The sequence below is a fragment of the Oncorhynchus nerka genome, linkage group LG22, assembly GCF_034236695.1.
Source record: "Oncorhynchus nerka isolate Pitt River linkage group LG22, Oner_Uvic_2.0, whole genome shotgun sequence".
Taxonomy (NCBI): Eukaryota; Metazoa; Chordata; class Actinopteri; order Salmoniformes; family Salmonidae; genus Oncorhynchus; species Oncorhynchus nerka.
In genome coordinates, this window is record NC_088417.1 from 101,898,499 (window position 1) to 101,913,001 (window position 14,503).

Below are 14,503 nucleotides of genomic sequence, written 5' to 3' on the forward strand. Positions count from 1 at the left end.
CGGGCAGTTGATCAGATGTGTTTTACTGTTGATCAGATGGGTTTTACTGGGCTGTTGATCAGATGGGTTTTTACTGTTGATCAGATGGGTTTTACTGATGAACAGATTTGTTTTGCTGATGATCAGATGGGTTTTGCTGTTGATCAGATGGGTTTTACTGTTGATCAGATGGGTTTTACTGGGCTGTTGATCAGATGGGTTTTACTGTTGATCAGATGGGTTTTGCTGTTGATCAGATGGGTTTTACTGTTGATCAGATGGGTTTTACTGGGCTGTTGATCAGATGGGTTTTACTGATGATCAGATGGGTTTTACTGGGCTGTTGATCAGATGGGTTTTACTGTTGATCAGATGGGTTTTACTGGGCTGTTGATCAGATGGTTTTTACTGGTGATCAGATGGGTTTTACTGATGATCAGATGGGTTTTTACTGTTGATCAGATGGGTTTTACTGATGAACAGATTTGTTTTGCTGATGATCAGATGGGTTTTACTGGGCTGTTGATCAGATGGGTTTTACTGGGCTGTTGATCAGATGGGTTTTACTGGGCTGTTGATCAGATGGGTTTTACTGATGATCAGATGGGTTTTTACTGTTGATCAGATGGGTTTTACTGTTGATCAGATGGGTTTTTACTGTTGATCAGATGGGTTTTGCTGTTGATCAGATGGGTTTTACTGGGCTGTTGATCAGATGGGTTTTGCTGTTGATCAGATGGGTTTTGCTGATAAGCAAGCTGATATAATGTTACCTCTCATCAGGGTATCTGTACCTGACCATAGAGTCCCCCCCCCTCACGGCAAGCTGATATAATGTTACCCACCTCTCTCTGTTACCTCTCATCAGGGTATCTGTACCTGACCATAGAGTCCCCCCCCCTCACGGCAAGCTGATATAATGTTACCCACCTCTCTCTGTTACCTCTCATCAGGGTATCTGTACCTGACCATAGAGTCCCCCCCCTCACGGCAAGCTGATATAATGTTACCCACCTCTCTCTGTTACCTCTCATCAGGGTATCTGTACCTGACCATAGAGCCCCCCCCCCCGCGGCAGGCTGATATAATGTTACCCATCTCTTGGACAGGGTATCTCTAACTAGCCATAGAGTAAAGTGATATATGATATTATAAACCAGGGTTTTCTACCATGTCTCCAGGTTACCTGTACCTGACCATAGAGTAAAGTGATATATGATATTATTAACCAGGGTTTTCTACCATGTCTCCAGGTTACCTGTACCTGGCCATAGAGTTCGCCCCTCACGGTAACCTGTTGGACTTCCTGAGGAAGAGCAGAGTGTTGGAGACTGACCCGGCCTTCGCTATCGCCAACAGCACCGCCTCCACCCTCACCTCACAACAGCTGCTCCACTTTGCTGCCGACGTGGCCCGAGGCATGGACTACCTGGCTCAGAAACAGGTCAGTACTGGAGATGTGGACCGGGGCATGGACTACCTGGCTCAGAAACAGGTCAGTACTGGAGATGTGGACCGAGGCATGGACTACCTGGCTCAGAAACAGGTCAGTACTGGAGATGTGGACCGAGGCGTGGATTACCTGGCTCAGAAACAGGTCAGTACTGGAGATGTGGACCGAGGTGTGGACTACCTGGCTCAGAAACAGGTCAGTACTGGAGATGTGGACCGAGGCATGAACTACCTGGCTCAGAAACAGGTCAGTACTGGAGATGTGGACCGGGGCATGAACTACCTGGCTCAGAAACAGGTCAGTACTGGAGATGTGGACCGGGGCATGGACTACCTGGCTCAGAAACAGGTCAGTACTGAAGATATGGCCCGAGGTACAGACCAAACTGGTATGTGACCAGGATAGGTACAGCCCAAACTGATCTGGGACCAGGCTACGTACAGCCAAAACTGATCTGGGACCAGGCTAGGTACAGCCCAAACTGACCTGGGACTAGGCTCGGTCCAGCCCAAACTGATCTGGGACCAGGTTAGGTATAGCCCAAACTAATCTGCGACCAGGCTAGGTACAGCCCAAACTGATCTGGGACCCGGTTAGGTACTGCCCAAACTGATCTGGGACCCGGCTAGGTACAGCCCAAACTGATCTGGGACCCGGTTAGGTACTGCCCAAACTGATCTGGGACCCGGCTAGGTACAGCACAAACTGATCTGGGACCCGGTTAGGTACAGCCCAAACTGACCTGGGACCAGGCTAGGTACTGCCCAAACTGATCTGGGACCAGGCTAGGTACAGCCCAAACTGATCTGGGACCAGGCTAGGTACAGCCCAAACTAATCTGCGACCAGGCTAGGTACAGCCCAAACTGACCTGGGACCAGGCTAGGTACAGCCCAAACTGATCTGGGACCAGGCTACGTACAGCCCAAACTGACCTGCGACCAGGCTAGGTACAGCCCAAACTGACCTGCGACCAGGCTAGGTACTGCCCAAACTGATCTGGGACCAGGCTAGGTACAGCCCAAACTGACCTGGGACCAGGCTCGGTCCAGCCCAAACTGATCTGGGACCAGGTTAGGTACATTCCAAACTAATCTGCGACCAGGCTAGGTACAGCACAAACTGACCTGGGACCAGGCTCGGTCCAGCCCAAACTGATCTGGGACCAGGCTAGGTACAGCCCAAACTGATCTGGGACCAGGCTAGGTACAGCACAAACTGACCTGGGACCCGGCTAGGTACTGCCCAAACTGATCTGGGACCAGGCTAGGTACAGTCCAAACTGATCTGGGACCAGGCTAGGTACAGCCCAAACTAATCTGGGACCCGGTTAGGTACTGCCCAAACTGATCTGGGACCCGGCTAGGTACTGCCCAAACTGATCTGGGACCAGGCTAGGTACAGTCCAAACTGATCTGGGACCAGGCTAGGTACAGCCCAAACTAATCTGCGACCAGGCTAGGTACAGCCCAAACTGACCTGGGACCAGGCTAGGTACAGCCCAAACTGACCTGCGACCAGGCTAGGTACAGCCCAAACTGACCTGGGACCAGGCTAGGTACAGCCCAAACTGATCTGGGACCAGGTTAGGTACATTCCAAACTAATCTGCGACCAGGCTAGGTACAGCCCAAACTGATCTGCGACCAGGCTAGGTACAGCCCAAACTGATCTGGGACCAGGCTAGGTACTGCCCAAACTGATCTGCGACCAGGCTAGGTACAGCCCAAACTGATCTGGGACCAGGCTAGGTACAGCCCAAACTAATCTGCGACCAGGCTAGGTACAGCCCAAACTGACCTGGGACCAGGCTAGGTACAGCCCAAACTGATCTGGGACCAGGCTACGTACATTCCAAACTAATCTGCGACCAGGCTAGGTACAGCACAAACTGACCTGGGACCAGGCTCGGTCCAGCCCAAACTGATCTGGGACCAGGCTAGGTACAGCCCAAACTGATCTGGGACCAGGCTAGGTACAGCACAAACTGACCTGGGACCCGGCTAGGTACTGCCCAAACTGATCTGGGACCAGGCTAGGTACAGTCCAAACTGATCTGGGACCAGGCTAGGTACAGCCCAAACTAATCTGCGACCAGGCTAGGTACAGCCCAAACTGATCTGGGACCCGGTTAGGTACTGCCCAAACTGATCTGGGACCCGGCTAGGTACTGCCCAAACTGATCTGGGACCAGGCTAGGTACAGTCCAAACTGATCTGGGACCAGGCTAGGTACAGCCCAAACTAATCTGCGACCAGGCTAGGTACAGCCCAAACTGACCTGGGACCAGGCTAGGTACAGCCCAAACTGACCTGGGACCAGGCTAGGTACAGCCCAAACTGACCTGGGACCAGGCTAGGTACAGCCCAAACTGATCTGGGACCAGGTTAGGTACATTCCAAACTAATCTGCGACCAGGCTAGGTACAGCACAAACTGACCTGGGACCAGGCTCGGTCCAGCCCAAACTGATCTGGGACCAGGCTGATCTGGGACCAGGCTACAGCCCAAACTGACCTCTGGGCCCAAACTGACTGGGACCAGGCTAGGTACAGCCCAAACTGACCTGGGACCAGGCTCGGTCCAGCCCAAACTGATCTGGGACCAGGCTAGGTACAGCCCAAACTGATCTGCGACCAGGCTAGGTACAGCCCAAACTGATCTGCGACCAGGCTAGGTACAGCCCAAACTGATCTGGGACCAGGCTACAGCCCAAACTGACTGATCTGGGACCCTGGGACCAGGCTACAGCCCAAACTGATCTGGGACCAGGTTAGGTACATTCCAAACTAATCTGCGACCAGGCTAGCAGCCAAACTGACCTGGGACCAGGCTCTCCAGCCCAAACTGATCTGGGACCAGGTTAGGTACAGCCCAAACTGATCTGGGACCAGGCTAGGTACAGCCCAAACTGACCTGGGACCAGGCTCGGTCCAGCCCAAACTGATCTGGGACCAGGCTAGGTACAGCACAAACTGACCTGGGACCAGGCTCGGTCCAGCCCAAACTGATCTGGGACCAGGCTAGGTACAGCCCAAACTGATCTGGGGCTAGGTACAGCCCAAACTGATCTGCGGACCAGGCTAGGTACAGCCCAAACTGATCTGGGACCAGGCTAGGTACAGCCCAAACTGATCTGGGACCTGGGACTGCCCAAACTGATCTGGGACCAGGCTAGGTACAGCCCAAACTGATCTGGGACCAGGCTAGGTACAGCCCAAATTGACCTGGGACCAGGCTAGGTACTGCCCAAACTGATCTGGGACCCGGTTAAAGCCAAACTGACCTGGGACCAGGCTAGGTACTGGGACCAGCCCAAACTGATCTGGGGGACCAGGCTAGGTACAGCCCAAACTGATCTGGGACCAGGCTAGGTACAGCCCAAACTGACCTGGGACCAGGCTGGTACAGCCCAAACTGACCTGGGACCAGGCTAGGTACAGCCCAAACTGACCTGGGACCAGGCTAGGTACAGCCCAAACTGACCCGGTTAGGGAAACTGATCTGGGACCAGGCTAGGTACTGTGACTGGGACCAGGCTGCCCAAACTGACCTGGGACCAGGCTCAGCCCAAACTGATCTGGGACCAGGCTAGGTACAGCCCAAACTGACCTGGGACCAGGCTAGGTACTGCCCAAACTGATCTGGGAACAGGCTAGGTACTGCCCAAACTGACCTGGGACCAGGCTAGGTACAGCCCAAACTGACCTGGTACCAGGCTAGGTACAGCCCAAACTGACCTGGGACCAGGCTAGGTACAGCCCAAACTGACCTGGGACCAGGCTAGGTACAGCCCAAACTAATCTGGGACCAGGCTAGGTACAGCCCAAACTGACCTGGGACCAGGCTAGGTACAGCCCAAACTGATCTGGGACCCGGTTAGGTACTGCCCAAACTGATCTGGGACCAGGCTAGGTACAGCCCAAACTGATCTGGGACCCGGTTAGGTACAGCCCAAACTGATCTGGGACCAGGCTAGGTACAGCCCAAACTGATCTGGGACCAGGCTAGGTACAGCCCAAATTGACCTGGGACCAGGCTAGGTACTGCCCAAACTGATCTGGGACCCGGTTAGGTACAGCCAAACTGACCTGGGACCAGGCTAGGTACAGCCCAAACTGATCTGGGACCAGGCTAGGTACAGCCCAAACTGATCTGGGACCAGGCTAGGTACAGCCCAAACTGACCTGGGACCAGGCTAGGTACAGCCCAAACTGACCTGGGACCAGGCTAGGTACAGCCCAAACTGACCTGGGACCAGGCTAGGTACAGCCCAAACTGACCTGGGACCAGGCTAGGTACATTCCAAACTAATCTGCGACCAGGCTAGGTACAGCCCAAACTGACCTGGGACCAGGCTAGGTACTGCCCAAACTGATCTGGGACCAGGCTAGGTACTGCCCAAACTGACCTGGGACCAGGCTAGGTACAGCCCAAACTGACCTGGTACCAGGCTAGGTACAGCCCAAACTGACCTGGGACCAGGCTAGGTACAGCCCAAACTGACCTGGGACCAGGCTAGGTACAGCCCAAACTAATCTGGGACCAGGCTAGGTACAGCCCAAACTGACCTGGGACCAGGCTAGGTACAGCCCAAACTGACCTGGGACCAGGCTAGGTACTGCCCAAACTGATCTGGGACCAGGCTAGGTACAGCCCAAACTGACCTGGGACCAGGCTAGGTACTGCCCAAACTGATCTGGGACCAGGCTAGGTACAGCCCAAACTGACCTGGGACCAGGCTAGGTACAGCCCAAACTGACCTGGGACCAGGCTAGGTACAGCCCAAACTGACCTGGGACCAGGCTAGGTACAGCCCAAACTGACCTGGGACCAGGCTAGGTACATTCCAAACTAATCTGCGACCAGGCTAGGTACAGCCCAAACTGACCTGGGACCAGGCTAGGTACTGCCCAAACTGATCTGGGACCAGGCTAGGTACTGCCCAAACTGATCTGGGACCAGGCTAGGTCAGTGCCTTTTTTTATGTTTCAGATCCCAGAGACAAGAGAGTGTGCTTTTAGTCATAAAATCCCATAAACGTTGCACACAACTATAGGATTTATTCTTGTGAGTTGTATATTCTGATCAGATCTCTTGTGATTTCTAGTTCATCCACAGAGACCTGGCAGCCAGGAACATCCTGGTGGGAGACAACTTTGTGGCCAAGATAGCCGACTTTGGTCTGTCCAGAGGTCAGGAGGTCTATGTGAAGAAGACGATGGTAAGAGTCTCTGAAGCTGACAAATTTAATGTCAACGTAAATCACACAGTTTTTATACTATGAAATCATATGATCCGCTGTGGTCACAAACAGAAGCCTACCTTTCAGTTGGTTTAGTTTATTAATTCCACCATTAAAAAAACAAAATCTGGGACTTATTTCCACTGTTAAATCATAGAGGGTAACACACTATACAGTCTGGGACTTATTTCCACTGTTAAATCATAGAGGGTAACACACTATACAATCTGGGACTTATTTCCACTGTTAAATCATAGAGGGTAACACACTATACAGTCTGGGACTTATTTCCACTGTTAAATCATAGAGGGTAACACACTATACAGTCTGGGACTTATTTCCATTGTTAAATCATAGAGGATAACACACTATACAGTCTGGGACTTATTTCCATTATGGTTGAGACAAAGATGGCTGGACAAGATGGAACACAGTATGGAAGTGAAATAATAAAACAAAAACAGAGAAGAAGAACATCAATCTCCTCTAAAACAGAGAAGAAGAACATCTATCTCCTCTAAAACAGAGAAGAAGAACATCTATCTCCTCTAAAACAGAGAAGAAGAACATCTATCTCCTCTAAAACAGAGAAGAAGAACATCTATCTCCTCTAAAACAGAGAAGAAGAACATCTATCTCCTCTAAAACAGAGAAGAAGAACATCTATCTCCTCTAAAACAGAGAAGAAGAACATCTATCTCCTCTAAAACAGAGAAGAAGAACATCTATCTCCTCTAAAACAGAGAAGAAGAACATCTATCTCCTCAAAAACAGAGAAGAAGAACATCTATCTCATCGTTCCAGTTACATCATAGGGGTTATTCATAAGGGCACAGAGGACATCAAACATATTTCTACTTTATTAAAATGATTATTATTATTAATTGTTATATTATTATTACTTTATTGGTGCTAAAACTTTGTTGACAAAGTTTACTGTGTGTGACTCACAGGGACGGTTACCTGTCAGGTGGATGGCCATAGAATCACTGAACTACAGTGTCTACACCACCAACAGTGATGTGTGAGTACTGCATCTTTCATCTATATAAAAAACATGGGAATGGAATGTTCTAGAAGTATCCAGACACCTTTTTTTGTGATTTCACTAGTTTTGTGAACTTTACCCTAAACAGCAAATCACTTCCTCATACTCGTTGTGTATTATGGGGGGCCCTGAAAAATCATGAACAAAGGCTCCCAAAAACCTCCTTTTAGAAACGGCAACGCTCTCAGAACAGTGATGCAGGTCTTCGTTAATCTGTTTCATACTGAATACGTTAATCTGTTTCATACTGAATACGTTAATCTGTTTCATACTGAATACGTTAATCTGTTTCATACTGAATACGTTCATCTGTTTCATACTGAATACGTTAATCTGTTTCATACTGAATACGTTCATCTGTTTCATACTGAATACGTTCATCTGTTTCATACTGAATACGTTCATCTGTTTCATACTGAATACGTTAATCTGTTTCATACTGAATACGTTAATCTGTTTCATACTGAATACGTTATCATACTGAATACGTTAATCTGTTTCATACTGAATACGTTAATCTGTTTCATACTGAATACGTTCATCTGTTTCATACTGAATACGTTAATCTGTTTCATACTGAATACGTTAATCTGTTTCATACTGAATACGTTAATCTGTTTCATACTGAATACGTTCATCTGTTTCATACTGAATACGTTAATCTGTTTCATACTGAATACGTTAATCTGTTTCATACTGAATACGTTAATCTGTTTCATACTGATCTTTATCCGCAATGTTACAGTGGGGCAAAAAAGTATTTAGTCAGCCACCAATTGTGCAAGTTCTCCCACTTAAAAAGATGAGAGAGGCCTGTAATTTTCATCATAGGTACACTTCAACTAGGACAGACAAAACGAGGGAAAAAATTCCAGAAAATCACATTGTAGGATTTTTAATGAATTTATTTGCAAATTATGGTGGAAAATAAGTATTTGGTAATGTACAAACAAGCACGATTTCTGGCTCTCACAGACCTGTAATTTCTTCTTTAAGAGGCTCCTCTGTCCTCCACTCGTTACCTGTATTAATGGCACCTGTTTGAACTTGTTATCAGTATAAAAGACACCTGTCCACAACCTCAAACAGTCACACTCCAAACTCCACTATGGCCAAGACCAAAGAGCTGTCAAAGGACACCAGAAACAAATTTGTAGACCTGCACCAGGCTGGGAAGACTGAATCTGCAATAGGTAAGCAGCTTGGTTTGAAGAAATCAACTGTGGGAGCAATTATTAGGAAATGGAAGACATACAAGACCACTGATAATCTCCCTCGATCTGGGGCTCCACGCAAGATCTCACCCCGTGGGGTCAAAATGATCACAAGAACGGTGAGCAAAAATCCCAGAACCACACGGGGGGACCTAGTGAATGACCTGCAGAGAGCTGGAACCAAAGTAACAAAGCCTACCATCAGTAACACACTACGCCGCCAGGGACTCAAATCCTGCAGTGCCAGACGTGTCCCACTGCTTAAACCAGTACATGTCCAGGCACGTCTGAAGTTGGCTAGAGAGCATTTGGATGATCCAGAAGAAAATTTGGAGAATGTCATATGGTCAGATGAAACCAAAATATAACTTTTTGTTAAAAACTCAACTCGTCGTGTTTGGAGGACAAAGAATGCTGAGTTGCATCCAAAGAACACCATACCTACTGTGAAGCATGGGGGTGGAAACATCATGCTTTGGGGCTGTTTTTCTGCAAAGGGACCAGGACGTTGAAAGTCCATGTTGCCCAGCAACAGCCCCAAAACATCACTGCTCTAGAGGAGATCTGAATGGAGGAATGGGCCAAAATACCAGCAACAGTGTGTGAAAACCTTGTGAAGACTTACAGAAAACGTTTGACCTCTGTCATTGCCAACAAAGGGTATAAAACAAGGTATTGAGATAAACTTTTGTTATTGACCAAATACTTATTTTCCACCATAATTTGCTAATAAATTCATTAAAAATCCTACAATGTGATTTTCTGTCATAGTTGAAGTGTACCTATGATGAAAATTACAGGCCTCTCTCATCTTTGAGAGAACTTGCACAATTGGTGGCTGACTAAATACTTTTTTGCCCCACTGTATATTCCAGTTCTAAAATACTGAAACTATCTAAACACAGGGAGTGACAGCTGTAGAAAGATCTTTAAAATACATTAACTCTATATGGTCTGACTCTGTGTACATTTAATCTCTATCACCTCTCTCTTTCTCTCCTCTCTCGTTCTTTCTTCTCTCTCTCCTCCCTCTCTCTCTCTTTCTTGTCTCTTCTCTCTCTCTTTTCTCTCTCTCTCTCTCCAGATGGTCTTACGGTGTACTTCTCTGGGAGATCGTCAGTTTAGGTGTGTATTCATGATAATTAGGTTTGTATCCAGGATAATTAGGTTTGGATCCAGGATAATTCGGTTTGTATCCAGGGTAACTAGGTTTGTATCCAGGGTAACTAGGTTTACTTCCAGGATAATTAGGTTTGTATCCAGGATAATTCGGTTTGTATCCAGGGTAACTAGGTTTGTATCCAGGGTAACTAGGTTTACTTCCAGGATAATTAGGTGTGTATCCAGGATAATTAGGTTTGTATCGAGGGTTATTAGGTTTGTATCCAGGGTAACTAGGTTTGTATCCAGAGTAATTAGGTTTGCATCCAGGGTAACTAGGTTTGTATCCAGGGTAACTAGGTTTACTTCCAGGATAATTAGGTGTGTATCCAGGATAATTAGGTTTGTATCGAGGGTTATTAGGTTTGTATCCAGGGTAACTAGGTTTGTATCCAGAGTAATTAGGTTTGCATCCAGGGTAACTAGGTTTGAATCCAGGGTAATTAGGTTTGTATCCAGGGTAACTAGGTTTGTATCCAGGATAATAATCTACAATATTGACAATGGATTTGAAATGCAGCCTGATACGGCCAGTGTGTGTACATTACTGTGTGTGCGTCTTATCATGTACAGTGTATTTTGTGTTGACCTGGTGTATCAGGAGGTACTCCGTACTGTGGGATGACGTGTGCAGAGCTGTATGAGAAACTGCCTCAGAGCTACCGGCTGGAGAAACCCCTCAACTGTGACGATGAGGTGTAAGTAGTCTGGAGATGGTAGTCTAACCAGGGCTCTGCTGAAGACTCTGACTGTAGACATCAGAGAATATAGAGACATCAGAGAATATAGAGATCAGAGAATATAGAGACATATATAGACATCAGAGAATATATAGACATCAGAGAATATAGACATCAGAGAATATAGAGACATATATAGACATCAGAGAATATAGACATCAGAGAATATAGAGATCAGAGAATATAGAGACATCAGAGAATATAGAGATCAGAGAATATAGAGATCAGAGAATATAGAGACATCAGAGAATATAGAGACATCAGAGAATATAGACATCAGAGAATATAGAGATCAGAGAATATAGAGATCAGAGAATATAGAGATCAGAGAATATAGAGATCAGAGAATATAGAGACATCAGAGAATATAGAGACATCAGAGAATATAGAGACATATATAGAGATCAGAGAATATAGAGACATCAGAGAATAGAGACATCAGAGAATATAGAGATCAGAGAATATAGAGATCAGAGAATATAGAGACATCAGAGAATATAGAGACATCAGAGAATATAGAGATCAGAGAATATAGAGACATCAGAGAATATAGAGACATCAGAGAATATAGAGACATATATAGAGATCAGAGAATATAGAGACATCAGAGAATATAGAGACACACAGAATATAGAGACACACAGAATATAGAGACATCAGAGAATATAGACATCAGAGAATATAGAGACATCAGAGAATATAGAGACATCAGAGAATATAGAGATCAGAGAATATAGAGACATCAGAGAATATAGAGACATATATAGAGATCAGAGAATATAGAGACATCAGAGAATATAGAGACATCAGAGAATATAGAGACATATAGAGACATCAGAGAATATAGAGACATCAGAGAATATAGAGACATATATAGACATCAGAGAATATAGAGACATATATAGACATCAGAGAATATAGAGACATATATAGACATCAGAGAATATAGAGACACACAGAATATAGAGACACACAGAATATAGAGACATCAGAGAATATAGAGACATCAGAGAATATATAGACATCAGAGAATATAGAGACATCAGAGAATATAGAGATCAGAGAATATAGAGACATCAGAGAATATAGAGATCAGAGAATATAGAGACATCAGAGAATATAGAGACATCAGAGAATATAGAGACATCAGAGAATATAGAGATCAGAGAAAATAGAGACATCAGAGAATATAGAGACATCAGAGAATATAGAGATCAGAGAATATAGAGACATATATAGACATCAGAGAATATAGAGACATCAGAGAATATAGAGACATCAGAGAATATAGACATCAGAGAATATAGAGACATCAGAGAATATAGAGATCAGAGAATATAGAGATCAGAGAATATAGAGACATATATAGACATCAGAGAATATAGAGACATCAGAGAATATAGAGACATCAGAGAATATAGACATCAGAGAATATAGAGACATCAGAGAATATAGAGACATCAGAGAATATAGAGACATATATAGACATCAGAGAATATAGAGACATCAGAGAATATAGAGACATCAGAGAATATAGAGACATATATAGACATCAGAGAATATAGAGACATATATAGACATCAGAGAATATAGAGACACACAGAATATAGAGACACGCAGAATATAGAGACATAGAATATAGAGACACAGAATATAGAGACATAGAATATAGAGACATATAGAATATAGAGACATATAGAATATAGAGACACAGAATATAGAGACATAGAATATAGAGACACAGAATATAGAGACATGCAGAATATAGAGACATATAGAATATAGAGACACAGAATATAGAGACATAGAATATAGAGACACACAGAATATAGAGACACACAGAATATAGAGACATATAGAATATAGAGACACAGAATATAGAGACATATAGAATATAGAGACACGCATGAAGGAAATGATAAGGGTACAGTTTTAAAAACATAAAAAATAAGTTCAAATCAGATTCAAGGTTATTTGCGGTATGTATTAAATCCATTTTCTCCTGTGTTGTTGTCCAGGTATGACCTGATGGGTCAGTGCTGGAGAGAAAAGCCTTACGAGAGACCCTCGTTTCAACAGATACTGGTCTCCCTCAACAGGATGCTGGAGGAGAGGAAGGTAAAACACACTTTATTTTTTACTCATTCATCTACTCCGTCATTGGTAATAAAAAAACCCACATAGGACATTCAGTAGTAGGACGTTCCAGTAGGAAGTAGGAAGTTACAGTAGGAAGTAGGAAGTTGAAGTAGGAAGTTACAGTAGGAGGTAGGAAGTTGAAGTAGGAAGTTACAGTAGGAAGTAGAAAGTTCCAGTAGGAAGTTCCAGTAAGAAGTAGGAAGTTACAGTAGGAAGTAGGAAGTTCCAGTAGGAGGTAGGAAGTTGAAGTAGGAAGTTCCATTAGGAAGTTACAGTAGGAAGTTCCAGTAGGACGTAGGAAGTTCCAGTAGGAAGTTACAGTAGGAAGTAGGAAGTTCCAGTAGGACGTAGGAAGTTGAAGTAGGAGGTTACAGTAGGAAGTAGGAAGTTCCAGTAGGAAGTATTAGCCACAACGTAGGTACAGGGTATGACAGTAGCCCATCGCAAGCTTTCTCTATCAGTTAATTAAGTACAGAACCCTATTTCTCTTCCTGTTGTTTCTAGACATATGTCAACACCACCCTGTATGAGAAGTTCACCTATGCCGGTATCGACTGCTCCGCAGAAGAAGCCGGATGACCTTGTGCTGAAACCTAAAAACTACAGTGCAAGTATGCCACTACCACTGCGCTGTACGGAGAATTATAAAGTTACATGGTTTAAGAAATCCTCTTACAAGGGGTTCACAGACTAGTATTTTGCACATATTGTGTATTCCAAGTTATGTGCTAACTTTTGTCCAATCATAAACTGACTTTCAAAACGGTAATCCTTGATGTTAAATTGTTGTTGTTGTTGTTGATGATGATTCTTCTGTTTTGATGAACCGTCCACCCTATTCCCCCATACTGTATAGTGCACTACCTAGGGGCCCTGGTCAAAAGTAGTGCACTGGAAAGGGAATAGTGCCATTTGGGACACAGGCTATGCTAGTCGCTGGCTTACCGATAACAACAGTGTAACGGTTGACCTTACAGATGGAGGATCTTAATTTGAGCCAGTTTTCTACAGCTGGAAAATAATCCCGCAGCAACAGGAAAAGGGAATTATTACGTGGGTTATAATACATTTTTCATTAGGTGCAAATCAAGTCTGACATTTTAAAGTGGAAATTACAAAATGTTAGAATCCTTTTTAAACCTTGAATAATACACTACAAGTTTGCATTTTCAGCCGTGTAGGAAAATTCCCAACAACAAAAAAAGTGATCAAATGAAGAACCTACATCTGTATAGTGTAACATACATGGTAGCCTGCTGTAATATCAGATGTAAATGTCTTTAAGAAACCATTACTTAGGGGGGAAAAAATGGTATCCTTAAAATTAATAAAACGTTTTGTGATTAAATTCTTATCTGTGATGTATGACTTTTTTTTTTAAATGTACAAAGAGATCATTTACATTTAAGTCATTTAGCAGACGCTCTTATCCAGAGCGACTTACAAATTGGTGCATTCACCTTATGACATCCAGTGGAACAGTAGTGCATCTAAATCTTTTCAGGGGGAGGGGGGGTAAGAGGGATT

The 14,503-nt window shown here is 44.8% G+C and overlaps 1 protein-coding gene across 1 annotated transcript in view; it reads left to right on the forward strand.

Moving 5' to 3' along the window:
- Positions 1-14,330, forward strand: part of tek (TEK tyrosine kinase, endothelial) — a 71,107-nt gene extending 56,777 nt beyond the window's left edge. Inside the window, exons 19-25 of the mRNA XM_065007664.1 lie at positions 1,233-1,423; positions 6,540-6,653; positions 7,628-7,698; positions 10,021-10,061; positions 10,699-10,795; positions 12,856-12,955; positions 13,481-14,330. Coding sequence (XP_064863736.1) covers positions 1,233-1,423; positions 6,540-6,653; positions 7,628-7,698; positions 10,021-10,061; positions 10,699-10,795; positions 12,856-12,955; positions 13,481-13,555 — 689 coding nt within the window. The 3' untranslated portion in view covers positions 13,556-14,330. The remainder of the gene's footprint in view (positions 1-1,232; positions 1,424-6,539; positions 6,654-7,627; positions 7,699-10,020; positions 10,062-10,698; positions 10,796-12,855; positions 12,956-13,480) is intronic.
- Positions 14,331-14,503: the final 173 nt, after the last annotated feature.